The 27,062-nt window shown below is 31.9% G+C and overlaps 3 protein-coding genes across 3 annotated transcripts; all 3 read left to right on the top strand.

Moving 5' to 3' along the window:
• Positions 1-485: 485 nt before the first annotated feature.
• Positions 486-3,675, top strand: LOC109007808 (protein C2-DOMAIN ABA-RELATED 1-like). Its single transcript, XM_018987658.2, has 3 exons — positions 486-745; positions 1,996-2,091; positions 3,188-3,675. Exons 1-3 carry the CDS (start codon positions 635-637, stop codon positions 3,476-3,478), a joined length of 498 nt encoding a protein of 165 aa, XP_018843203.1. The 5' UTR covers positions 486-634; the 3' UTR covers positions 3,479-3,675.
• Positions 3,676-8,231: 4,556 nt separating this feature from the next.
• LOC109007802 (transcription factor MYB1-like) lies at positions 8,232-11,487 on the top strand. The gene is made up of 3 exons (XM_018987649.2): positions 8,232-8,351; positions 8,450-8,579; positions 10,757-11,487. Exons 1-3 carry the CDS (start codon positions 8,234-8,236, stop codon positions 11,295-11,297), a joined length of 789 nt encoding a protein of 262 aa, XP_018843194.2. The 5' UTR covers positions 8,232-8,233; the 3' UTR covers positions 11,298-11,487.
• Positions 11,488-24,538: 13,051 nt separating this feature from the next.
• Positions 24,539-26,687, top strand: LOC109007798 (transcription factor MYB113-like). The gene is made up of 3 exons (XM_018987644.2): positions 24,539-24,656; positions 24,809-24,938; positions 26,024-26,687. Exons 1-3 carry the CDS (start codon positions 24,539-24,541, stop codon positions 26,685-26,687), a joined length of 912 nt encoding a protein of 303 aa, XP_018843189.2.
• The last annotated feature ends 375 nt before the right edge of the window (positions 26,688-27,062 follow it).

Raw genomic sequence — 27,062 nt, 5'->3', positions numbered from 1 at the left:
AAATAATTAATAAAATATGTATTTAATATATGTATAGTAATTTTTAGATTTGAAAAACTTTTAAAAGTCACTGTAGTTAAATTTTAAATAGAATTTGAATAATCTAATATGAACATATTTTATTTTTTAATAATTAAATATTTATTAAATTTAACTTTTAACTAATTTAATATGAATACTCTTACAAATTGTATGCAGCGCGGCTCTAGAAAAACGGTGCCTCCGCGTTGGAATCGAATCCAATCGAATCAAATCAGTCTCGAAACCGACCCACCATCCACGAATTTCCCCTGGGGACCCATTCTTAGCGGGTCAAACTGTCAAAGCGCGGACATCAACGACTACGAGTAAGGTTTGAATAAACCAAGGCAATCCAAGAGAAAAAGTCATTGAAGCGCGTATTGAAGACCTTTTTTTTTTTTTTCCCTGGATACGCGTCATATATATATATATATATACACACACACGAGAGGGTTTGGGCTTTCATGATTGTCAAACGATTCAAACCTCTGTCAAATACTTCACCAGACTGAAGAGAAAAAGCGCATCCATAGCTATAAGCTAAACGAATCTTTCCCATCCTTGGTTACCTGCTAAGTTGTGCAAATTTTCTGGCTTTTTCTTTCTCTTTGAAATGGAGAACAAGACTGGACTGCTGAGAGTTCATATTCAGAGAGGGGTGAACCTTGCAGTCAGGGATGTGAGAAGCAGTGACCCTTATGTTGTTATCAAAATGGGAAGACAGGTAAAGTTGTTTCGGTGTCCTTTTCTTGCTTATACATACGCATTTCTTGGTTCTGGGTTTGTGTGTTTGTGATCGTATGTTCTAGAATTTGAATTCGTTGCTTATTTGGTACTTGATTTGGCTGGAGATTCGTGTTTTACTTTGCAGTCGCCCTTTTATGATTGGAAAAGGGTTATGAAATTTATATGTTATTCGCTTGGTATTTGGTGTTGAAACTCTAAGCATTTTAGCAGTAGGATCACAGATTTTCCTTTTTTTTTTTTTTTTTCCTAGATGAAAAGCAAACCGCCCTGCACATCCTGTTGACTGTGCTCTTGGGTTTTTCAGATTGTTAATTTTGTTCTCGATCTTGTAAATGCCTTTCTACTTTTTTTTTGTTCCATTTGATCTGATTCATCGTTGGCAGAAATTCTCCATCATCCCTCCCCTAATTCTCTCCTAATATAACAGAGGATTTTGTCTTTACCTTGCTCACTTGCTTTGGTTTCTAAGATCAGTAATTTGATTCCTAAACGATATACTTCGTTTCCTAATATTTCAAAATGCTACAATTTTTGTTATTTGAACCATTTTCGTCCCTGGCTAGCAAAGCTCCCTATAAAAATCAGCCAAAACATTGGCAATTTGTTCCCTTTTGAAGATCTATATTCTGGCTTTGTTTCGTTGTCTCTCCCAAGTAGTGCCTAGGCTGCTAGCGAACAAGACTCTTTCCTTTCATGGTCAAATCTAGAACACAATAGCTTATAAAAAAAATCTGGAACCCAAATAATTAAAAGCTTGATTAACAAATTATTTACTTGGTTATCCCCTCATCAATAATCAATAATTAAACACCTTAGACAAAATTTTCGTTTGTATTTTTAGACTGCAATGCTATTGATGATGCCTGAAAACAGCTTAGAGACCCTTATCTAGTGAATGGCTGGACTAGTGAATTGTGCCTCCTGGAAGAAGAAAACTGGTCAACAGAATTCACAATGAAAAATAAAATAGAGAGAGCAAGGAGGAAAATCCCATAGTATATGTGAATCCTCCCTTTTATTGAATTTCTCCTGAATTATGAATTTATGGCCGTTGGATTATTTTCATGTGGGTGGCTTGTAGCTGTCTAATCAATGGTAATAGTTATATTCTAGAAAATGGGCTTGGGCATTCGTTCTTCGTGTGGTGGGTTTCAAGAGCGGGCCTATTGACCAATTGTATTCCCATCCCTAGTTATTTCAACTGATTATCATAGCTTTATGATGCAGAAAGTGAAGACTCGAGTGGTGAAGAAGAATACCAATCCAGAGTGGAATGAAGATTTAACTCTTGCTGTTGCAGATCCGAGTCTACCAATCAAACTTGTGAGTGTTATAGTTGTTGTGACATTGGAGGCTTAGCTCCATTACATGTAGCATTGAAGGAAATGAAGTTACACTTTTCACTACAGAAAACATATCATATCTAGGGGTGATAAACGGTCCGGTCGGACCGAACGGACCGACCCGGACCGGACCGAGACTTAGACCGGTCTGGTCCGGTCCACATTTTAGAGGACCGAAAACATTCGGCCCGGTCCACGGTCCACGGTTTTTTCGGACCAGACCGAATGAAAAAAAATATATATATAATAATTGTACAATTAACAATATAAATTTTTAAATATATTATTAATACTTGTTAATATTCTATAAATTAACAATATTTTATATATATTTTCATCTAACCTATCACTATTAACAATATAAAATTTTAAATATGCTATTAACACTTGTTAATATTCTATAAATTAATAAATATATAATATCAATTAGTTAATTATATAGTAATTATATAAATTAATAATATTTTCATCTAATTTATTATCATTGACCATATAAAATATTTTTTTATTGAATTTGTTACATAATCCACATTAATAAATCACTTAATTTAATTTAGTATTTTAAATAATTTTTTTATTAATTATTTAAAAAATAAAAAAAATAGACCGGATTGGACCGATAGCTATCGGTCCCGTCCGGTCCGGTTCGGAAAAATGATGGACCGAAAATATTCGGTCCATCGCCAGACCGGACCGTTTGCAACCCTAAGATTCATATCTAATATTGCTTCATTATGTAATAATATTCAAATCTTGTCAGCACGTAAGCAACTGTACTTTGGATCCAGGAAGAAATGCTAGAAGGGATGTTCCCTAGTTATCCTCAGGGATTAAATAGTCTATAGTGCACAACATCCTAACTTGAATATAACATTTCAACCGAAAAAGTCACCAGCCTGGCAATTAGTATCCTTAAATTTGAATGTCCCTGCATGAAGAGATTTTGATAATTAAGAACATTTGGACATGGCACTATTGGTATTACTAGCTGATACCTACTTTGTTACTTCAAATGATCAGTGACTACCTCGAACATCCGATTGATATTTAGACTTGTGAATTCCTTGTGGTTGCAGTTTGTGTATGACAAAGACACATTTTCTCTGGATGATAAAATGGGGGATGCTGAGTTTGAGATTGGCCCATTTTTTGAAGCCTTGAAGTTCCCCTTGAAAGGCCTCCCAAGTGGAACCATAATTTATAGAGTAGAACCAAACAGGCAAAATTGTCTTGCAGAAGAGAGCCATATTGTCTGGACCCGCGGCAAACTTGTTCAAAATATGATTCTTAGACTGCAAAACGTGGAGTGCGGGGAGGTGGAACTCCAGCTGCAGTGGATAGACGTTTCTGGTTCCCAGGGTTTGTAGTACAAATCTGCTCTATGTTAATCCATCTTAGCCTGCATAGGTTTTTGTGCTAGATTTAGGACATAATTATTGCTATAAGTTGTTCTTTTTCTCTATGATTGATAACATTAATATTGTTCTATATTTATGGATGATATCGATGTCTCAAGAATATATAAGAGTTGATACTCATCGGATACCAACAATGCATTTATCTAGCAATGGTTGTAGAAGAAGAATAATGATTTTGTATAGATCTCATGATAGAATGAGAAGTCACGCGTATGAAATATGTAAAAAGTAAGACCATCCCAATTTTAGAGCTTGAAAACTTGGCACAAGTCTCGTAATAAAATAAAAGAATATGCAGAAGCCAGAAAGATTTTTGAAATGAGTTTATTCTGTTCGTATGACAGAAAATCAGCAAATGATCACTCCATATTCCAATCCTCCCATGCATGCTTTGTCTGATCTTTTACATACATGGATCCGAACTAATTTATCGATACTATTGTCCTTTATTTTTCTATTACACCCAATTACTCTAATGGGTATTTCATTTTTTTAAACCTAATCCCTTCTTTTTTGTATACATAATCCTATATATATATATTGTTTTATTTTATTTTTTCTTTTAATTGAACTGTCACATAAGTAACTCTCAGGAGCAGCATGGAATTAATTAACTAGAAATGATATGGATAAGTAGTAAATAGATAATTCTCATATAAATCTTTGTAAAAAAGTGAATTTCATATAAAAAATTATTTTTTATTAGTACCGAATTCCATTTTGTACTGAATTCTTTTTATTTTTATTTCATAGTTAAGAAAATATTTTTTAATGAGTTTATAATTTTTTATTTTAAAAAATGTTTAAATAAATTTAAAAATCTTTTAAGAAATAAAAAAAAAAGTTTGCGCTATTAGATAGAAAAAAAGATAAAGAAGTTTATGTGGCCTAACACCACTCAAAGAATAATGAAAATCCACCAACTCTGTACAATCTCTTCGCAACTTAACTAATAAATAATAATAATAATTAAAAAGGACAAAACAATATTATAAAAAGAGAAATGATATTTATAATTATAGAATGTGTAAATACGGCATCATTGTTTTTAGAAAAGGTAAATAAATACAGGATCTACATGAAAAAAATTAATTTTTTAATATTAGACTCTATTATCTTTCAAAACGATTATGCAATATTTATACATTCCACGATTGTATGTAGTATTACTCTATATGACTACTTCGACTAATTGGTTAGTAATTAAATAGAATGAGGAATTGATCATTTACAGAAATTAAGGATCTGTTTTGGCAACATAACTGTTATCAAGTATTTTCATATATTTCATTCTCAAGCAACACTCAAATATAGAAGTACACTTTCAATTTATTCAAATTTTTAATCTAATCATTACAACTTTTCTAAACTTACAAACAAAATACAAAACACAAAAAACAATATTACTTTTACAAATTTTAAAATAAAAATAATATTCAAATAATTTGTTTAAATTTTATAATTCTTTTATTCAGCTTTTCATCTATTCTTTCTCAAAATTCGAATAATTCAATTATTTTATTAATATTCATAGATATATTGAAATATTCTAGTTCTCGTTTGGCAGAAAAATGCCAAATGAAAAAGAAAGAAAAACTCGTGATCTACTCGAAAATCTGATAAACTCAAACTGGTTAAGCGGTCAGAGATCAGGCGATCGAACAGAAACACTGAAAAAAGAAATTTGAAAAATTCATCCGGCGTATTCCTGGCGCTCATGTAAACAATAAAGGAAAAATATATGCATCTGCCCCACACCGGCACACACTCAACCTATTGAGTGTAAAAAAAAAAAAAAAAAAAGTGATGTGAAGTGTGTGCCGGTGTGGGGCAGATGCATAGCATTTCCCAAATAAAACCCAACCTGACAAAATGGCGTTAGGTCGTGGAAGGCCGATGAGACTAAATATATAGGGAAGGAGCCTCAGGGAGGCATAGGTGCTCTTATTCGCATCTTGGGTAATCGAGAATTAATTAGTAGATAAAAAAATTAATGGTAGTGATCAACATAATTAATGTTGCATGTGACACATGTAATGTATTTTGTAATAGATGTGTCAATACATTTATATGTTGCCTTTATTTTACTACCATATTTTTTCTTAATTAAATAAATGAATGAGAGACAAATGGCAAAATCATGACCTTTGAAGTTAATAAGGCTGAGCTGCTTGATCACGTGAGAAGCTCGTGATTGCATCTGAGGAATCAAGTATTGAAGCTGCTGGATCTCTACATGTGTTGGCATCTGTTTCATCCTATATATTCATAGCTATCCGTTTTGTAAATCCTAATTCATTCATTTTATACATTTTGTTGTTTTAAGAGGCTCATAGAGAGATAGAGAGAGAGCAGAGAGGGGCGAACTTAGGATTTGTTAGGGTTTCACTTGGAGGAGAAAATCAATGCAATTTTTTGGAGTGATTCTGAGGTTTCTCTGTGAATGACATTGATTATCAATAAAGCTCTGAGACCATTCCTATTGTGGACAGAGACTATTAGAGTTGAATCACGTAAATCGGTTGTGTTTATTATTTCCTTTCTTATTCTTGTTATTTCTTTGATTATTAATTCTAATTCTTGCTATTTCTTATTCTGTTTTGCGATTTGTATTATTTCCGAATCTTGTTTGGTTTTGTCAGTGTATATTCACTATCATAAGGGGTGGCTAAATACAAATTGATGCCTAAGGCAAAATTTAAGTGACTCATTCGTAAAAATATAAATTATTATATGAAATAATTTTCAAAATTTTCAATAAAATAAGATTTTATTTAAAATCTTTAAATAATTTTTTTTGAATTTATATTTGATACAACAACATAAAATGAGGTCTTAATGCAAATTTTATATCTCAATTTAGCAAGATCTTAAAAAAATTATTTAAAATATAAATAATCAATTGTATTAAATATTAAATTTAGTATTATGAGGCCTTGCACATTTTAAAAAATATAAAAAATTATTTAAAATTTTATTTAATAAAATGGTTTTTTTAAACATTTAAGAAAAATACCTCAATTTTATTTTTAGAGAGCACTCCTAATGGGTTTTATAAAACCCATTTTTATGTAAAATTTAAAGAAAAATAGTTCAAAACTGCCTCCAACAGATTATGTATTTTCAAATCTATTTTCTATTTTACTACAGTGTTTAGCTACACAAATATAAAAATATTTTATTTATTTATTCTCTTTTTATATACTTTATCTCTCACAATAATTTCTCTCTCATTGTATTTTTTTTAACAAACTATTAAATAATATAATATAAAAATAAATAAATAAATAAATAAATTGATATATAGTATATAGTAAAAATCAACATATAAAATAAAAAAAATAAATTTTAATAATAAACTTTAAAAAAAAAGATACATTAAGTTTATTAAGAGTGCTCTAAGGTTGTGTTTGGATGTTGAAGTGAGTTGAGTTGAGATGATAAAATATTGTTAAAATATTATTTTTTAATATTATTATTATTTTAAAATTTGAAAAAGTTGAATTGTTTATTATATTTTGTATTGAAATTTAAAAAAATTGTAACGATGAATTGAGATAAGTTGAGATAATTTTGGTAACTAAACTCACCCTAAATATTATGAGCCAGACGCAATAGCCTAAAGCCATTGAGCCGGCCCTGACTATCCTACTTTGTTATTTGAGTTCTGTACAAAGAAAGACCTAGAATAACTCTTAACAGTGTTGAATAATATCCAAACGTGCGTAGATCTTAAAAGCAAAAATTCTTTTAAAAAAAATCTAACAAAATGACAACAATATAGCTTCCGTACGTAAACGCACTTGGTTTCGATGGATACAGAACAAACACGTAGGCTTCTATTTCTACTATTTAAAGCCGGGCTTACCGTGCATGTGTGGAGCTTGCTTATTACCAAATCAAGATGGAGTACTTGTAAGATCTCTGAGACTGTGAGTCTCAGTACTGAAAAGCCGTAGTAGTAGTTCCAACTTTCAATTGCATGGGTATAGTAACCATGACAGTCTACGGTTTAGACTTTTCACTTCCACCAAATCTGAAAACCATCAATGATTTGGTTATTCCTAGCTTTCGAGTATATACTATATATATTGACACATACTCAGAACATGAAAAGCATTCTAAAGATTCTGTTACTTTATATTCTTTACGTCAAAATTAAAAAATATGGAGTAGAACGAAAAGTTATATAATTAAATAGCTAAATGAATAAGATATATAATATATTATCATTATCGTAAAATTTAAAAAATTAAATTGTAATTTAATTAAATTTAATTATTTATTATATTTTTAATAAAAATTTTAAAAAATTATAATAATAAAATGAAGTTGCAGTTGGCAAAAACTAAAAAGTGAAGGTTCTGCCCATTTCACAAATTAGTGAAAAAGGTTGGTCTGCCCACTTGCCAAAAATTTTCTGTCTTATTACATGCCAGAGTCTCTGACACGTAACAAGTGGAAGGGTCTGCCCATTTCAAAATGTTAAAAAGTTGGTCCACAGGCATCAAAGATCAGCACAGCCTAGCTTGTACTCAACAGAATAATAAATACGCTAGTTTATAGCAGCAGAAGTGAAAAAACAAATACACGTCGACAAAGTGTGCGGTGTAACATTAGACGACGAAGCTGAGTAGAATTTCTCCCTATAAAAATGGACGACCGATCAGTCACATTCAACGTAGAAGGCAGTGCTGCTACATCATGGTCGCTAATTTGGGTTTGAGAAAAGGCGCATGGACTGCAGAAGAAGATATCCGTCTGAGTCAGTGCATTGGCAAGCATGGACAAGGAAACTGGCACCAAGTTCCTCTCAGAGCAGGTATTACGATTTACGAGAGAGAGAGAGAGAGCCTAACTATTTATCCTTGACCAGTAATCCGAGAAAATATTTATTGCATTTACGTACTAATTTTGCAGGATTAAATAGATGCCGGAAAAGCTGTAGACAGAGGTGGTTGAACTATCTACGACCCAATATCAAGAAAGGGAACTTCTCAACAGACGAAGTGGATCTAATGATCAGACTCCATAAGCTCTTAGGAAACAGGTAAAGTGTCTTGTACGTACGTAAATAGAACTGTCAAAGATTGAAAACTGATCCAAATATAATCTGTTATAAAATCCAAGCTGGGCTATTGTTTCATTTTTCACAAAAAAAAAAGAAAAAAAAATAAGGGGCTACTGTTGTGACTTGGGAAGCCAAATTTCTTAATTTTTCTCTTTTATTTTCCATTTTGATCAAACCAAATTAAAATTCTTTGTCTCAAAGTTCAACTATATTGAGAATAAACTGCCACCTTAATTTGGAGAACCACGTGTTGATATATTTTTTTTTATTTATTTTTTTCAGAATTTTACTACAAATAAATTTTAAAAAAACCAACGACAATATTCTTATTTTTGTTATGTTATTTATGTGTTGGTATATAAATATATTATTTATTATAAATATTTGAAAACAAAAATATATTAATGGACTTGACGATCGATTCCCGGAGTTGAGTGTTATGCATATATATATATATATATATATGTGGTTCTTTCTTTAACATGTTGCATGCCAAGCCCTTTTAAATAGGGTGGAAACTGTACAACATATTATAGTGATTTTTCAACTTAAACGTAAGGAATAGCTAGGACTCGAGTTGAATTCACCTTTGCCTTTTCCTTTCTTAATTTTGGTGTTGTTGGTTCCAAGCTTCTCTCATATTTTCCATTGTCTGACGTGGCGGCGTTTCTTGATCAGCTCATGATGATTATATATATGATATACATCCCATGTAGCTGATCTATGGATGAGAATCACCTAGGTCGATCGCGTCTACCTTAGTTCTTTATTTTCTTTCTTTTTTTCTCGTTGTTTGTGGTTGTTGATATGGTCTTTGGTAGTATAGATTAATGTATCGTTAAATTTAATTCGATCTGTCTCTAGTGATCTTTTGTGTTATATATGCATGCTTGCATATATTATTCTATGATAATTATTTAATTAATTTGTCCATATATACATGAATCCTGCAAAAGTGATTTTATATATTGTCAGTCAATTTTATTTTGAATTGAATTTTTTATATAATTTTTTGTTGAGCCAAGACTGACATTGTTATTAATCATGTCAAGTCAGTGTATAAGTTACTAATCTTTGTAAAAGACTACAGGCATAACAGTTAGGTACGTGGCTCCCCCCTGCCCCAACCATTTTTATCTATTGTTTTCTTAAAAAATATAAATTTTTTATTAGTAATTAAATATTTTACATATTTTTTAACGTAAAATTTATATTTCATAGACATTTTATTTTATTTTTTATATTTCTTGGTAATATATTATACATATAAATATATCCATATGAAAGATAAAGTTTTTTTCGTCAAATTTAGCTGGGCCTGGTCTAGACAAACAATTAATCAAAGTCTTTTTGTATTACTCACTGCTCATTTAAAAACCTGAAAGAGATATTAAAGTTGTGGCGTTTCTTTGATCCCCTCTTATTTTCATCACTCATTAATGATGGATTTTTTAAAGGTTTTACTTTTTAATCATGAAACCTTATTTTTCTATATATATAGCTCTGTGAATCTTGGTGACTTCTTAATTTTAAGGCAAAAGATAGTTGATTTGTTGACTTTTGGAAACTCAACAGTTTTCCTTAAAATTCTAGAATGTCCAATCGAGAATTAATGCATGAGTACTGATTCTTTGATGATCATGTTGTCCATATAAATATATATATATATATAAATCGTTGCAAATTAAGTTTAGTAGAAACTCATGACTGATAAATTATTTTCATAATCGAAAATATTAATTAATTATCAGCATAAGTTTGTTTTAATACATACATTTAATCATAACTTTTATATTTTCATGTATATGTTTTGGCTCTAATTCCTGGCCGTAAGAATCATACGCAAGCTATATTAATGTTATAAATATGACCAGTAGTACCATATATACAAGGCATTGGAAAACAAATTATTCGACCCTACACTGTACAAACATATTGTCAGCAAATTAAATATTTCTTTTTTGGAGGCTAATAAATTTTTCTATAATTCACACTCTCACCTTTTTTTTTTTTTTTTTTTAATTTCTTTGTACAACCTTCTTTTGTAGAAAAGAAAAAGAAGTTAATGCATGTAATTATCGCATAAGTACTAGTAGTACTAGTACTATATATTTGAACATTTTGTTTATATTTGAAGTCTTAATTTGTTTGTGTAGATGGTCGTTGATTGCCGGAAGGCTTCCGGGAAGAACATCTAATGATGTGAAGAATTATTGGAATACAAGCTGCATGCACAAATACAGGAAAGAAATTAAGCCAGTACTTGACATGAAGAAGGTGAGCGTGATAAAACCTCAACCCCGGGTCTTGTCCAAAAATTTAACTGTGTTAAATGGGAAACGGCCTTCAATCAAAGAAACCGTCTTTCAACCAGAGGATGATGTTAGAAACATTTCTCCAACAATATCAATGTCGTCGATGAATAATACATGTAAAAGGTGGACAACGCAGTTAGATAACTTGGAAGGCAACGAAAAAATTACCTATGCTACAGTAAGTACTGAGCTTGATGAAGACCCAAATCTTTGGTGGAAACACATGTTAGATGACTGCGAAGGTGATGTTCAAAGAGCCACATGCACCATAAGTGGGCTCGATGAAGAACCGAATCTTTGCTGGAAAAACATGTTAGATGACTGCGAAGGTGATGTCCAAACAGCAGCCACGTGTACCATAAGTGGGTTTGACGATCGATAGCCGCATGAGTATTGATTGGGGCGAACCAAACTTCACTGCCCGATGCACATGACTTAGTTGGGGCCACTGGCTGGCAGATTTCATGCAGTACGTACTGGGGCTGATTTCTTTCTCTTTCAACATTTTTGGTCCGTGAGATTTTCTCAATACATGAGAATAATGAACGATATATGACTGGATGGCTGTGTGGTGTTCGTACTCTATATTAAATAACACTCTTTCTATATTCAATATTAATGCTTCCTCACGCTATATATAACATTATTTAGCTATTAGTTTATTAGAGCATTGATAATGACCTAGTTATTATTAAGTCTAAGATTTAGTTAGAATGTTATCTTTTGGCGGTAACATAGACTTCTAATTAGATTAGTCCACATTTGACTAGCCATTCCAGAGTTTAAATAATAATAAAATATTATATATTTTAATATTAATTTTTTTAATATTTTGCAAACACACATTTAGTCTCCACAAAATGCCTATCACAAATTAAATTCAACAACATTTCCACCAACATTTAATCCAAAAGTTGAGAAATCCATCAACTTCAGCAACTACCACACCAACAAAACAAAACTTATTCCTACCCAGCCATAAAAATAGTTTATAAATCAGTTGCAATCCCACATTAAATTCCACCAATAAAATAAAATGTCTATACAGATTTTCACCAACAGTATTAGTCGCTAGTCACAAAGCACATCACTTTCAATTCAGGTTTGATGCATACTGAGAATCATATGAGCAACTTCTCAAAATTAAAAGCAATATAACCTGTTTGTAGACATGGAAAAGGTAGACAACGCAGTTAGATAACTTGGAAGGCAATGAAAAAATTACCTATGCTACAATAAGTATTGAGCTTGATGAAGAGCCAAATCGTTGGTGGAAAAACATGTTAGATGACTGCGAAGGTGATGTTCAAAGAGCCACGTGCACCATAAGTGGGCTCGATGAAGAACCGAATCTTTGGTGGAAAAACATGTTAAATGACTGCGAAGGTGATGATGTCCAAAGAGCAGCCACATGACGATCAATAGCCGTGCGAGTATTAATTGGGCGAACCAAACTTCATTGCCAAATGCACACTTATAAGTTGGGGCCACTAGGGTTGTGCAAATCACCCGTAAATCCGATGAGTCCGCTTAGAGTAACCCGACCTGCATTTTGTCGGGTTAGTATATGCTCGGGTCTCCAACCCGACAAGTTAACGGGTTTACATTTTTATTTCAACCCGTCTGCATTTTCTGCATTTCTCCCTTTTCCATTATTTATCTTTGTGAGCAGCCTGTTTCATCGATTCCACCAAGAGAAGTAGAACGTTGGTCTTTCAATTATATAGGCTAGGGAAGAAGCTTTTGGTTTCGATATGGGCTACGCTTGGTTGGTAGAGATTGTTTGGTTTCGATATTGTGGCCTTCGCTCCAAGTTTCACTTCCTTTGGACGACTCTGCTTGGTTTCGGAGCTCGCCACCTCTGGATCGCCTTCACGGCCTTCGCTCTAAGTTCCACTTCCTCTGGACAGCTCTGGTTGGTTTCGGAGCTCGCTGCCTCTAGATCGCCTTCACAGCCTTTGCTCCAAGTTCCACTTCCTCTGGACGGCTCTGCTTGGTTTCGGAGCTTGCCGCCTCTGGATTGCCTTCACGGCCTCTCCTTCTTCTCTGTTTGCCTAACCATTTGGTCCAATTTCAGACGCAAAAGCAAGGGATTGGCGCCGACATCGAAGCTATCAATCTCAAGATTTGTCGACGTTGTTGGGCGAGTACTTTTTAACAGAAAATCTAATAATTTTTGGCTTTTATTTATCTTGACGGAGAGAGAGGACAGCTTTATGCGCAGGCCTTGTTCTTTGGAATCCACTCACGAAACTTGGATGTGATGTTGTATTGATCTCGCAACGCAAGAAGAAGGAGATGCAAAATGAAGCGTTCGGCTCAAAAAGATTTCGACTCGACCCAAATCGTGCGGGTCGGGTCAGCCTCACACATTTATGAGTTGTCGGGTCGGTCCCAATTCTGGTTTCAGTGGATCGGGTTGCGGGCCTAGGAGCCACTGGGGCTAATTTCTCTTTCAACATTATTAACATTATTGGTATGTGAGATTTTCTCAATACATGAGAATAATGAATAATATATGACTGGATGGTTGTGTGGTGTTCGTACTCTATATTAAATAACACTCTTTCTATATTAAATATTAATGCTTCCTCACGCCTATATATAACATTATTTAGCTATTAGCCTATTATGTCGTACTCCAACGCTGCATGGCCAGCCCTTGCCTCAAGTGAAACAGTGCCGACCGTATGTGCTTATAAATTAATTCAAGCCTAGCTAGTTTCAAATTTTCAAATACGAGTCAATTTATTCTTTCTCATCATCAGCTTTTCTAGACAATATTAATCTTTCACCACCAAGAAAAACATGACTTTTACCCTACCTTTTAACTAACGAAGAAAACTACAATTTCACCAACTTCTAAGAATTCAAATAATTGCGACGTACTTACGTACCAATATTGGTTGGAAATACAAAGGCATAAATGTTAATTTCCTACCCACATACATACGGCCATGCACTTGATAGAGTACTTGTAATGGCCCCAGTGTTATTGTGATAGGGTAGTAGAATCGTGCTAGCTAACACTTCGACAAATTTTAGTTTTAGTACAAAATTACAGCGATACAGCCACTGCAACTAAAGTAATTTCGTAAAAAAAAAGATTGGATGACTTTATAAAAATGTTAAAACGGCTAAATATCAATTCGAACTAAATTTTTTGTGATGAATTAGGTTGTCATAAAAAGTCAAATCCGTTTGAATGGCAACAATTCTGTTCGAATAGTAATTTTGGAGGGAAAGTAATTTATTTTGTTGGAGAAAGTAAAAATCCATTCGAACCTCAATTTATTTGTTCGAACGAGAAAGGTTTAGTGCGAAAATTTAGCGGGAAGGTTGCAAGATTGTTCGAACTACACATTTGCATTCGAACATAACATTTATGCATTCAAACGAATCATTTGGTGGGAAATTAAATTAAAATTGGCGGGAATTTTTTTAAACCTTTTTTGAACAGAACATAAAATATTTACGAATTCATAAATTAATTTTATAATTAATGTAAAAATATTTTAGTGATTTATTTTATGTTAAATAAGATTTTTTGTTAAATAAATATTACTTAAAGTGTCATTTTTTATATTATCGTGAATGGTAAGTAAAATGAAAAAAGAAAAAATAATTAACAATAAACAAGTTAGCAAACACTAAAAATAAAAAACATACATTAATTGCATATAATGTATGGCAGGAATATAAAAGATATACGCTATTTGAATATTTAAATTAATATACAAAATACAAATAGTCATGATTGTCAATATAAAAAAACACATTTAATGCAAATAAAAGATATACTCTACTGGGCCAGATCGTGTCACACCGCCTCGACTCCAACAAGGCGTGTCTCAATATCAGTCACTCAAGACATGAGCTTCGACTTAGTATGTGCGAGAGCGACCCGGATTGCATCAATTATCTCTGATGTCTGTGCGTGCATATCTGCACACACGATATCTGCAATCTCCTCACGAGTAGCATTGCATGATGCACCCTGTGTAGATGCCTCACCAAATATGCCCTGTGCACCTCCCTGAGTGTCAATTGCCTCTGTAGTAGGTGCACGAATACGAAACCTGGAGTGTCCGGTGCTACAAGACAAGGTCGTCGAGTTGATCAGTGCAATCAGCTCCCAAACACACTCAAAAGCATCTGGCCTGACTCCTTTCACTAAAAAAAATCATGTGAGCAGGACTCCAAAATGACAATATATCTATTATAAATTTTTTTTGATAAGTAAAAGTATTATATATATAAAAATGAGTAACCAAGTATACTGAATAAAATAAAACTCTACACGTTGTAATATAGGTGGCCTCTAATCGAATCCTAGTGAATATATATCTCGCTAGGTCGATAGGCACCCCACGAGTGTCCCGTAACATAAATCATGCTCGATCCATGCACACCTTAGTCTTGTATAGTCGCGGATCGATGTTGTTGGCTATTATAATGTTCATGATCTTGAAAAAACTAGATAAGTCCATATTTTTTATGCTGTTGCTCCCATCATAGGAAGGAGCATCTGGACCCATAACCAACTGACGAACCTCATGATCAGCAAGGCTATCGATTTCATCAGGCATTACAGTATCCTCTTCCTATGCAGTCTCCCCATCGTTTGCAGGTGTAAACTCTATATGCACCACGTTAGGATATGCAGTGCTCAGCAGAGGGATACCAAGAAAATCAGCAACTGCGTCAACTGAAAATTGTATTGAGACCCCTCGAACGAAGAAGATGTATGCGTCATCCTCCTGGCTGGTACGACCAAGTTCTCTATAAAACTTAGATACAATATTGATGTAAAAAACTATGTTGTTCGTCCATTTGTCCTTCTGATCGATGATCGGTATCCAACCACGATTGAGAAAGTCATATGCGAGAGAATATCTCTCCCACAGAAGGTCCCTAAAATTATCTATATTCATCTGGAGCTCCAACAAAATAGTCATATCTCGGACTTCTTCACTAGATGATTGCTCTGACCCAACCCGCTTCTTTCCTTGAAAAGCCATTGAAATGACGCTAAATTTAATTTATAAAATTAAGGACAATGATTACAAAATGACATGATTATAATTAGATCAAGGTAATTATATCTAACAAAAAATTAAAATAAGAAATGTACCGTTCGAATGACTAACAATATGTTCCAACGGTATTACAATGCGTTCGACTGGTAATAAATATCCGCTCGAACACTAATAGATTTCCGTTCGAACCTTATAATTGTTGTTCGAACGATCACCATTCATTGTCGTTCGAACGTCTAATACACGTTCGAACGGATATTTCTGGATTGAGCTCGATAATGGTTGAGTCGACTCAATCATTGCCAAAATCGTAAATAATCGTTTAAAACTTTCGTTTTTCCACCTACAACAACAATGAGAGCCATCCCGTCCTCCAGTTCCAGCCAACTACAGGATTGAAATGAGGTTATTTTGAAAATCTCAATTTGAAACCATTTAAAAAAAGTTTTAGGAAAAATTAATCGGTAAAAACATTGAGGAGAGAACATATCTATTGCGAGTTGGAGATTGGTGGTGGACGATGTCTTTGACGGTGGCATTTGGCAGTTGTTGGCACTAGAGCAGCAGAGTGGAATCGATTTTTGCGTTCTAACGTCGCTAATATTTATTTTTTACCTTTTAAACGGCTAGTTATGACGTTCAAATGGTTTTCATAAATATTTTGTCCGTTCGAACGTCTTACAAATACAGTCCCAACGAAAAAAAAAATATTGCGTTAGTTATTATTATATTAACAAATATAATATAGTATATATACTTATACTACTTATATATATACCTATACTACTTATATAATACTCATACTTAATTATTATATACTTATATTTATACTAATACTTATATACTACTTATATATACTTATAATATATACAATATATTATACTTATATATACAACTATATAATTATATAGTTAGACTAACAATATTATACTATTATATACTACTATATATATAATATACTTATATATAGTTATACTTACATATATAGTTATATATATATATATATACTACTATATATATAATATACTTATATAGTTATATATATTTGTTCACTTATATTATAGTTAGATATACAACTATATCTACTTATATACTACGATATATTATATATATTATATTTATATGTAACATACTTATAAATTTATAACTATCATATAATATAGTATATACTTATGCTAATACTATATAGTATACTTATATATAATATACTTATATATTTAATATACTTATATAATATACTCTTATATAATATACTTATAATACTTATATGGGTGTACTATATAATTATATGAGTAATGATATACACAACACATTGCATAACAATATTATAAAATGAGGATATTTTTGTAAAATGATGTTACTTTTGTAATATGTTTTACAAAAATACTTTTCATTTAAAACATAGTTGTGTAAAGTGTTGTAAAAAATGTTGTGTGTAAATCATTTTCCTAATTATATAGTCTTGTACACTACTATATCCTTATCTTCTTCTATATATTTAGACTTGTATATATTCTTAACTTATACTATACTTTTTAACTTATATATATTCTTAACATAAATATTATACTTATATATACCTATAGTTTTTATATACTAGGTGAAAGGAACGTGCAATGCATGTTTGCTTAGTTTATATTTATTCATTTTTGTTATGAACTAATTTTTTTATTAATAAGGACGTAATGTTTTTCGTTAATTATATAACGATGTGATGTTTATGTAATTTATAAATAATTAAAAGATGTGATATATTATAAAAGAAGAGCATTAATAGAAGCTATAACATGGTCCTATGAATAAACATCGCCCATAGTTTTATGAAAGTTGTTTGAGATAATTTTGATTCTAGGATGACGATCCAGCATTTTCCTCATCTTGCATTGTCTCAATAGAGTGGACATTAAAATGCCTATGTTTTTTCACCTTTAGTTTCTCTGGATCTACGTAAACTTGAATCTTCCAAATTCTTTTTGATAATTTCTCTACAACGCTTTTAATATATGGTCGATGTTCCCACAAAATAAGTTTTGAATATCTTTACATAATTAATAAAAACCCAATTTCTTTATTAATTAACTCATTATAACCAAACTCAATTTTTGAATAAAAATTTAAAAGATACCTCTCCAACATGTTCCATCAACTCAACTGCTAAACAACCATATGCCTCGTCTGCTACTTCACCAAGTATAGTAGCATCTAGCTTTCCCGTATTATCGTTAAGTTCAACTTATGCCATAGCACTTTAAATGCATTTAATATATTATTTTCAATTTAAATAGTGTTTAATTATAAATTAAATTATATGTCAATTAAAATTGTAAGATATATACTGTGGTTTGCAGACCCCTTGGCTTTTGCAATATATACAAACAAAGCTTTCATTGTATTTATATCTAGTTCCTTTATTACAGCCAACACATGACATGTAATAAAATACTTGGGCCAAGTCAATTACATATATCTTCGCCTCTATCCATAATTTTTATTTCTACGTTAAATCATAATCAATTTTTAGAAGAAATGCTTGTGTAAATATTTTAATTTATTACTAATAAAAAAAATATTTACTGCCATGGGTTGCAAACCCTTTATCAACTCTGCAGTATCTCAATTCTTCACAATTTCTCGAATACTAATAGATGATAGAGGGGTAAATAGGTATGTCAATCATCTTACAATGATACTTTTAATTATTAAATTATTATTATCCGCCCTTAAAATTCAGAAATGAAGAATAATATAAGGAAATGAAATATATAAGAAAATTACATAAATCACATAATGAACTCTAATATAAATGGATTAATATGTAATTGTTAATTTGCGAGAATTACCAATGCTTCATTGTAGCTACCTTAGAAAGAAGATGATTGATTGTAAATGTACTTTATGGACTTGATGACAAAGACAATCATTTGTTGAGATTGAGATCAATATTAATGCAAATATATATAAGATGGAAAAATATATAAGCTACGTAATTATCATAAATACCGTTATTTGATCCAACATATATTTTTGTTCCAAGTATTATTGATTTATCTTCAATAATTTTTTATATTTTCTGACATTTGTCTTGGATAAATTAACCCCACATAGTCAAACATATGGGGTTTAAGCTACCGTTAGGCATAATTGATATTTTTTTCAATATTCTTTTATATATATTTTTTAACACTTATAAATATTTTTATAAAAAATAAAAAATATAATATTATTAAGAAATACTTTCTTAATCACTAAAGAAACATTAAAAATTAAAATTAAAATTTCAATGATAACACCAAGTGATAAAAATTAGTGATAGGAGCATCATTTTCCTATAATTATTTTTTGTCGGTTGTTGATAATGCCTATTAATCTTATCTCTCACGGAAACCGGGCTAAAATCTTGTTTAGTTTTGCTTGCTAGCTGATTGGAATTGAGAGTTGTTTGTTTCTGTAGATGAAACGAGATGAATTAAAATTAAAGTTAAAAGTTAAATAAAATATTATTAAAATATATTTTTTTAATATTATTTTTATTTTAAATTATTTATTTTATTTTATATAAAAATTTAAAAAAATTATAATGATTACATTAGATAAGATGAGTGGATAAGAATAGTAAAATTAAAACAAACTGAGTAAGATGTCCGGTTGAGAGTACGTAAAAGCTACAAACGATCGAGCTCTTATCTTTTACCGGGAGGAAATTAATTAGGATTGAACCAGTAAATTTAAACAAGTGTTTTTTTATGGAATTGCATTTTAGATAAAATATATTTTTTTTATAAAATAACAGCCTGTATTATCATTTTATAAAAAAATGCCTCGTATTAAAACGTTACCTCGATAATGGAGGGCCAATGAATTGCAGTAGAAAGATCGTACAAATTCTTAATAATTACTCAAACAGCAAGTTGTTGGTAATGTACGGAATGGGAGCCATGACTTCGCATATAAAGATTATATAAGAAAACAGCTCTGCTACAGACAACCGAGCTGCGAAAACTTGGGAGAATCGGCTGCCACATTAATCGAAGAAAAAAAAAACTCCGCTCATTCTTTTTAGAGTAGTGCTATACGGCATCTATTGTAGTGGTGCACACAATGTACACACTACGTGGATGCCTCTCATCCATTTGTTTTTTTTTTTTCCTTCCTTCAGCTTGTTCTCCCGTCTCTCTCTCTCTCTCATCGTCTGCGCTCTCTCTCTCTCTCTCTCTCTCTCTCTCTGTCTCTCTCTCTCCTCTGCTCTCCTCTCTCGTCGTCTCGCTCTCTCTCTCTCATCTCCACTCTCTCTCTCTCATCTCTGCTCTCGGTCTCTCTCTCTCATCGTCTCGCTCTCTCTCTCATCTCCACTCTCTCTCTCTCGCTCGCTCTCTCGGTCTCTCTCTCTCTCTCTCGTCTCTCATCTCTGCTCTCGGTCTCTCTCTCTCGTCGTCTCTCATCTCTGCTCTCGGTCTCTCTCTCTCTCGTCGTCTCGCTCTCTCTCGGCGTCTCTCTCTCTCTCTCTCTCTCTCTCTCTCTCTCTCTCGCTCTCTCTCTCTCATCTCCGCTCGTTCTCTCTCTCTCTCATCTCTCATCCGTGCTCTCTCTCTCATCTGTGCTCTCTCTCGTTTTTCCTCTCAAATACGTGGTGTATGTTTTGACACCTAATGAGTGCAAAATTGGCTTATACAAACAGTGACTTCCATATATCATTTTTTTTCTTTTTATGTTGCCCTTAGAACTTTTATCAGACACTTTCTTACCTTCTCACAACACACCCACACTTCAATGGCCATCACGTTTCTCTTACTTCTCCAACTATCTCTCTTCTCACCATATTCTTCTGCTTCTGTTTTTGTTTTTTCTTCTTCTTCATTTTCTTTTTTTAGTGGGACCCAATTCCAGGTCTACAATAACTTCATTTCTCTTTTTCATTCTACTTTTTGTACGAAATTCAATACAAGGGTCTCTGCAGGACGCTTTAGATCGGTAGTTAATGCTTCTGGGGACTACTATGCCATTTTTGGGATTTCAAAGTCTGCCACTGACAAAGAAATCAAGGCAGCGTATCAAAAGTTAGCATGCGAAATATTGAATTTTATTCGAGAAATTATAGTTACAGTTGTAAATGTACAAACGACGTATAGTCACTTTAAAAAAAATAAATATAAGATTCACATGAAAATAAATTAATTTTTTAATTGTAAACCTCACTCTTTTTCAAAGCGACTACATTGCGTTTACACTTTGTTCAAGTGAGTCTGGTGAAACAGATAAGAATTTTTTATTTAACAAATCATTTAGAAATTTAAAAATACATAGTAATATAGATAAAATTATTTCTTAATAATATAATAATTAAGTTGTGCATTATTTTAGATTCTAGAATGGAAACGAACAATTTGTTCAGGTGAGTCTGGTGAAACAGTTTGTTTCAAAATGTCACCATATGCGTATGTTTAAATAGAATGAAAAAAATGATAAATCACAAGTTGGTATGTCGTGTAGAAATGATGAGTAGCATTTCGCATTTTATCGTTATACAAATATTTTAGTTTTTAAGGGGCCAGTTATATGTGTGTGTAACAGGATATTATCAACTCAGCTAATCTAGTTGGATTATATTGAACATATTGATAAAAAATGATAAACGATTTACTTCATCCAACACCAATTTTTATTTTTCTTGCCTTTACATGATTTTCGGTGATAAATTCTAGCTGGCCGAAATGGTACTGATATATATTTATATATATTTTTTGAAAAGAAGAAATAGTAGTGATATTGAAGTTAGGTTTAAGGAGCAACATTGGCCACGTATCTATTCTATGTTAAAAAGCATCTATCGCTTATCAACAGTGATGAACTAAACTAAAAATCATGTACTTGTGAGGAACGATAAACTGTCAACTAATTTTCTATTGTTAAACTATTATTGAATAAAATAATATATTTTTTTTAAATTTGATTTGTATTTTGGTTTTGATTTGATGTATCTAAAATTTAAAATAATTATATTTTATAAAAAAGTAGTAGAGAGTTGTTAGTACATCACTATTCTAGTACTTATATATGAGCTGTGCAGGTCTCAACGGATCTTAGAAAATATTTGATGTCTCTTGCAATGTATTTGACTGTCCAATCAGCTGCAATGTGTGGCTGAGCAATTTCCTCTGTGACTACCTATCTATCTGAGAGAATCTGCATGTTTAGGTTCTGCATGCGTTATTGCTTACGGAGCCGTACTATATATTAAACTGGTCTAGATTGAAACTGGCCCACTGGGTAACCTTCATCTGATCAACTCCATAAAGCTAGCTGCTGCTGCACTTCCTGTGGTCTTACATGACTTCTCTGATTCACAAAGACATGTAGGCAATTAGATCCTTTCTTAAAACCCTCAAGACATGATCTACATTCTGTTGTTTGCATCTATTTGCAGCTCTTGGATTACTCGCTTTACATCAAGCTTTGCTATCTATAATCTATTTGCCTGCAGATCATATATCTGATTTTGTTAGAGATAAGAATAATGCTCGCGACTTTACTTGTTCATTGAGTTGTGAAAACAATAAATGTTACAATATTAATTGTTTAGCTACGTAGGGAGCCAAGGGTCACCACTGCCCACGCTGCATGGCTAGCTAGTTGTTTAGCCACGTAGAGAGCCAAGGGTCACTGCCCAACTGTGTGGCTAATTGTTTAGTTACGTACGTAGGGAGCTGGCCAAGGGTCACTCCGATGCTTCTAAGGGCTTATTTGGAAAAAAAATTTATCTTAAAATTATCATCTATCTCTTTCTTAAACATCATTTAAATACAAATATTTCAAACGAATTATTATAATTTTTTCAAATTTTCAAACAAAAAATAATAAATAAAAAAATCAACAATTTCAAATCTTCAAATAAAAATAATATTAAAAAGTTATATTCTAATAATATTTTAAAGTTATAATATTTTTTATTCAAAATTTTCTCTCTTATTTTTCAAAATTTCATAAAACATTAATTCAAAATATTTCACTACTATTCACAAATTATCTTATTACTATTTATAAAATTTTTATCTCACCTCACTCCTAAACTTTTCTTCATGTGATAGAATTTGATATAATTTGTATTATCTAGAAAAACGCATCACGGGAAGTAACCATTCTTTTTTTTTTTTCCTCCCAATTCTAATGTTACAATTTTTTCAAAATTTTATATAAAATATAATAAATAATTTAATTTTCTTAAATTTTAAAATAATTTTTTTAAATTTTTATATAAAATATAATAAATAATTTAATTTTTATTTTATTATTTATAAATTATTTCAATCTATATCAACTTATTTTTTAATTTAAATCACTCCCGACAAGATGACAACGTGGAACTAGGTGAGCCTAATTCAATGTGGTTAGGTGGTAAATGAAGGGATTGATCTGATCTATATGTCTCTAAGCTCATTTCAACTAATAGCCATATTTGGATCTACATGTCTCTAAATAAGTTTATATCAATTCATATCTAATTATTATAATTTTTTTATATAAAATATAATAAATAATTAATTTTTTTTAAATTTAAAAATAATAATAATATTAAAAAATAATATTTTAATAATATTTTATTCAAATTTTAATTTTATCGTAACTCTTCTTAACTTACTATCTAAACTTCTTTTAATTTAGAGAATCTCCATTTCCTTCAAAAGGGATTAGGATGCAAAACCAAATTTTAATGAGTACAGATCTCGTTTGAATGTTGAACTAAATTGAAACGAGTTGAATTTTTATGAATTGTTGTGAGTTGAGTTGGTGAATTGAGTTTTGTAAGATTCACCTCATATGAGTTTAGATTTATTTGGATATTAAGATGATTTTAGATGTATTTATGAAAATTTTAAAAAAATTATGGATCCTGCATATAAAGAGGTGTTGAGTTGAAAATAGTTAGGAGTTCCACATATAAAGAAGTATTGAGTTGAGATTAATTTAATAATTTAAGAATTAAGTGTTAAAATATTAGACTCAATTTAAAATTTGACTGAATTCAAATTCCAATATGGCCTAAACCTCTTAAGTTCCAAATAAGATAATCTTTTAGAATTATTAGAAATCACAAAACATCAATTACCTCGTTCGTCGTTTATTTAAGCTGCGTTTGGTTATTGAATTCAACTGAGTTCAATCTAACTTTAAGTTAAGTTTAACATCCGAAGACCTAATTATCAAATTATTAAACTTATCCTAATTCAAAACTTTTTTCTATCTAGAATTCATAATTTTTTTCAATTTTTTATAAAAAATATTAAATTCATCTTAACATTTAAATATATTTTAAATTTAATTTAGATAAATTATACATAATTTTTTTATTATTTAATTCATTACCATTCAAAATTCAGCTCACCGCGCAGCCATATAATTGCCTCGGGCGTAGCCCAATTCCCCAACACCTGCCGAATAGAAGAAGTTCATGCGACTCAACTCACCTCACCCTAAAAAGAACAGACAAGTAATTAACAACGGTGTGGGCCCATATGCTTTTTAGCACCTATAAAAATGGGCGATCGATCGGTTAATTCAACGTAGATTATTGCAGACGCACTGGTACATCATGGTCGCTAATTTGGGTTTGAGAAAAGGCGCATGGACTGCAGAAGAAGATATCCGTCTGAGGAAGTGCATTGGCGAGCATGGACAAGGAAACTGGCACCAAGTTCCTCTCAGAGCAGGTAATACGATTTACGAGAGAGAGAGAGAGAGAGAGAGCCTAACTATTTAATTTGCATTTTTCTCTGGATGGCTAAGAAAAGTTGTTTCTTCTATTTATCCTTGACCAATAATCCGAGAAAATGTTTCTTGCATTTACGTACTAATTTTGCAGGATTAAATAGATGCCGGAAAAGCTGTAGACAGAGGTGGTTGAACTATCTACGACCCAATATCAAGAGAGGGAACTTCTCAACAGATGAAGTGGATCTAATGATCAGACTCCATAAGCTCTTAGGAAACAGGTAAGTGTCTTGTACGTACGTAAATAGAACTCCAACCGGTCAAAGATTGAATACTGATCGAAATATAATTATAAAATCCAAATGCAAGGAGATTCTCAATGGTCTCTTTAAATTTATTTTTATTAAAATTGTAAAGACATTCTCAACATGGTTGGATCTTGCTTGCTAACATGCAACGCTGGCTGGAGATGTCCTATTACTTTGCAACTGGACACAAGCCGGATCCAACTCAAGAAATGCATGCCACAAACACAACTAGGCTGCGTGCGTAGTAGCCCATCCATTATCTTACTTGGAGACTGGTATAACCACAAGTATCAGCCACCTGTTTCTAAAATTGAAATCTCCATCCTGCAGCTCATAACTCATGTTCTCAGGCTACAAGCCCAACTGAAATTGCGCAAAACTTCAGTTTTTCTTAGTAAACATATTTCCAGATTTTTGTTTTCATAAATCTTTTTAAGTATCAAGTGTCCATCATTAAGAAGAGATCGAATAAAATGATTTTGTATCGTTAAACCGTTAGCTGTCTCTAGTCTTTTGTGCTATGCTGTGGATTGCCCATGATTTTTGTATTGTACTTACGTTGTATGAGAATTATTTTGTCTAGCTATACATGCATGAAATCCTGCAAAATGATTTAATTTATTTGCTGATGTTTCGAACAATTTTATTTTGAGTTGAATTTTTTTATTTTATTTTTTGTTGAGCCACAATATTATTGTTATCGTCAAGTCAACGTATAACTTACTTTTCGTAAAAGACTTATATAGACATAACAATGAGGTGCCTCCCTCCGACTCCAATCATTTTTTATTTATTACTTTCTAAAAAAGTATAATTTTTTATAAGATGTTTTACATATTTTTTAACATAAAATTTATATTTGAAAGACATTTTATTTTATGTTTTTATATTTTTCTTTCACACTCCCGATCTCCACTTTTTTTTTCCCCCCTAATTTATACAACTTAATTCCTTCTGTAGAGAAAAGAAAAAGAAGTTAATGCATGGCAATATTATCGCATAAGCACTATATGAACATTTTGGTTGTATTTGAAGTCATAATTAATTTGTTTGTGTAGATGGTCGTTGATTGCCGGAAGGCTTCCGGGAAGAACATCTAATGATGTGAAGAACTATTGGAATACACACATGCACAAATACGTGGAAGAAAAGCCAGTACTTGACGTGAAAAAAGTGAGCGTAATAAAACCTCAACCCCGCCGGGTCTTGTCCAAAAATCTAACTGTGTTAAATGGGAAACCTACAGTCAAAGAAATCAGCTTTCGAACAGAGGATGATGTTAGAAATTACATTTCTCCAACAGTGATGTCGTATGAGAAAAAGTTTAAAACGTCGACAGTGCAGTTAGATAACTTCAAAGGCAACGAAAGATCTACATGTCCAATAAGTGAGCTTGATGAAGAGCCAAATCTTTGGTGGAAAAACCTGTTAGATTACTGCGAAGGTGACGTTCATAGAGTCACAAGCACCATAAGTGGACGTGATGAAGAGCAGAATCTTTGGGGGGGAAACCTGTTAAATGACTGTGAAGGTGATGTCCAAAGAGCCGCATATACTAAAAGTGGGTTTGATGATCAAGAGCCGAATACTTGGGCGGATGAAACGTCATTACTTCCTGAAGCACATGACTCAGTTGGGGCCACTTTTGATGAGGATGGCTCGAGTTGCACTGGGGCTGATCATTTCCCTTTCGAGAATGGTCTGTGGGATTTTCTCAATTAATACAGAATAGTGAATGATGACCAGATGGTTGTGTGGTGTTTGTACTACTCTAGCTAGCTAGTAACCAAAAAGAAAAAAAAAAAATCTCTGTATATTAAATATTAAGGCTTCCTCATGCTATAAATAAGATTTAATTAGGTTATGTCGGTCATTCTCATGTATTTACATTTATAATGTTTTGATGAATTTGATGATTTGTTCAAGCAACATACTGCAAAAAAAAAAAAAAAAAAACATCTGGTCATCTTAGTTTACAATAAATTTGTTAGTCAAACTGTTAGTACAAAACCTCAGCTCTGAATGCTCGTGATGTATAGTTAATAGACCCTCATATGTACAGAATATACGTTGCATTAATATCTTCTAACTTCAGCA

This window comes from Juglans regia, chromosome 10 (genome assembly GCF_001411555.2).
Source record: "Juglans regia cultivar Chandler chromosome 10, Walnut 2.0, whole genome shotgun sequence".
Taxonomy (NCBI): domain Eukaryota; kingdom Viridiplantae; phylum Streptophyta; class Magnoliopsida; order Fagales; family Juglandaceae; genus Juglans; species Juglans regia.
Note: the sequence above shows the minus strand (reverse complement) of the source record. Positions and strands in the feature narration are given on the sequence as shown.

Bases quoted from the DNA above. Each gene is read 5' to 3' on its own strand.
- LOC109007802 (XM_018987649.2), top strand. From the start codon at position 8,234: ATGGTCGCTAATTTGGGTTTGAGAAAAGGCGCATGGACTGCAGAAGAA. The intron at 8,352-8,449 runs GTATTACGATTT...CTAATTTTGCAG, and splicing joins CCAAGTTCCTCTCAGAGCAG to GATTAAATAGATGCCGGAAA. The intron at 8,580-10,756 runs GTAAAGTGTCTT...TTGTTTGTGTAG, and splicing joins CATAAGCTCTTAGGAAACAG to ATGGTCGTTGATTGCCGGAA.
- LOC109007798 (XM_018987644.2), top strand. From the start codon at position 24,539: ATGGTCGCTAATTTGGGTTTGAGAAAAGGCGCATGGACTGCAGAAGAA. The intron at 24,657-24,808 runs GTAATACGATTT...CTAATTTTGCAG, and splicing joins CCAAGTTCCTCTCAGAGCAG to GATTAAATAGATGCCGGAAA. The intron at 24,939-26,023 runs GTAAGTGTCTTG...TTGTTTGTGTAG, and splicing joins CATAAGCTCTTAGGAAACAG to ATGGTCGTTGATTGCCGGAA.
- LOC109007808 (XM_018987658.2), top strand. From the start codon at position 635: ATGGAGAACAAGACTGGACTGCTGAGAGTTCATATTCAGAGAGGGGTG. The intron at 746-1,995 runs GTAAAGTTGTTT...TTTATGATGCAG, and splicing joins TTATCAAAATGGGAAGACAG to AAAGTGAAGACTCGAGTGGT. The intron at 2,092-3,187 runs GTGAGTGTTATA...TTGTGGTTGCAG, and splicing joins CGAGTCTACCAATCAAACTT to TTTGTGTATGACAAAGACAC.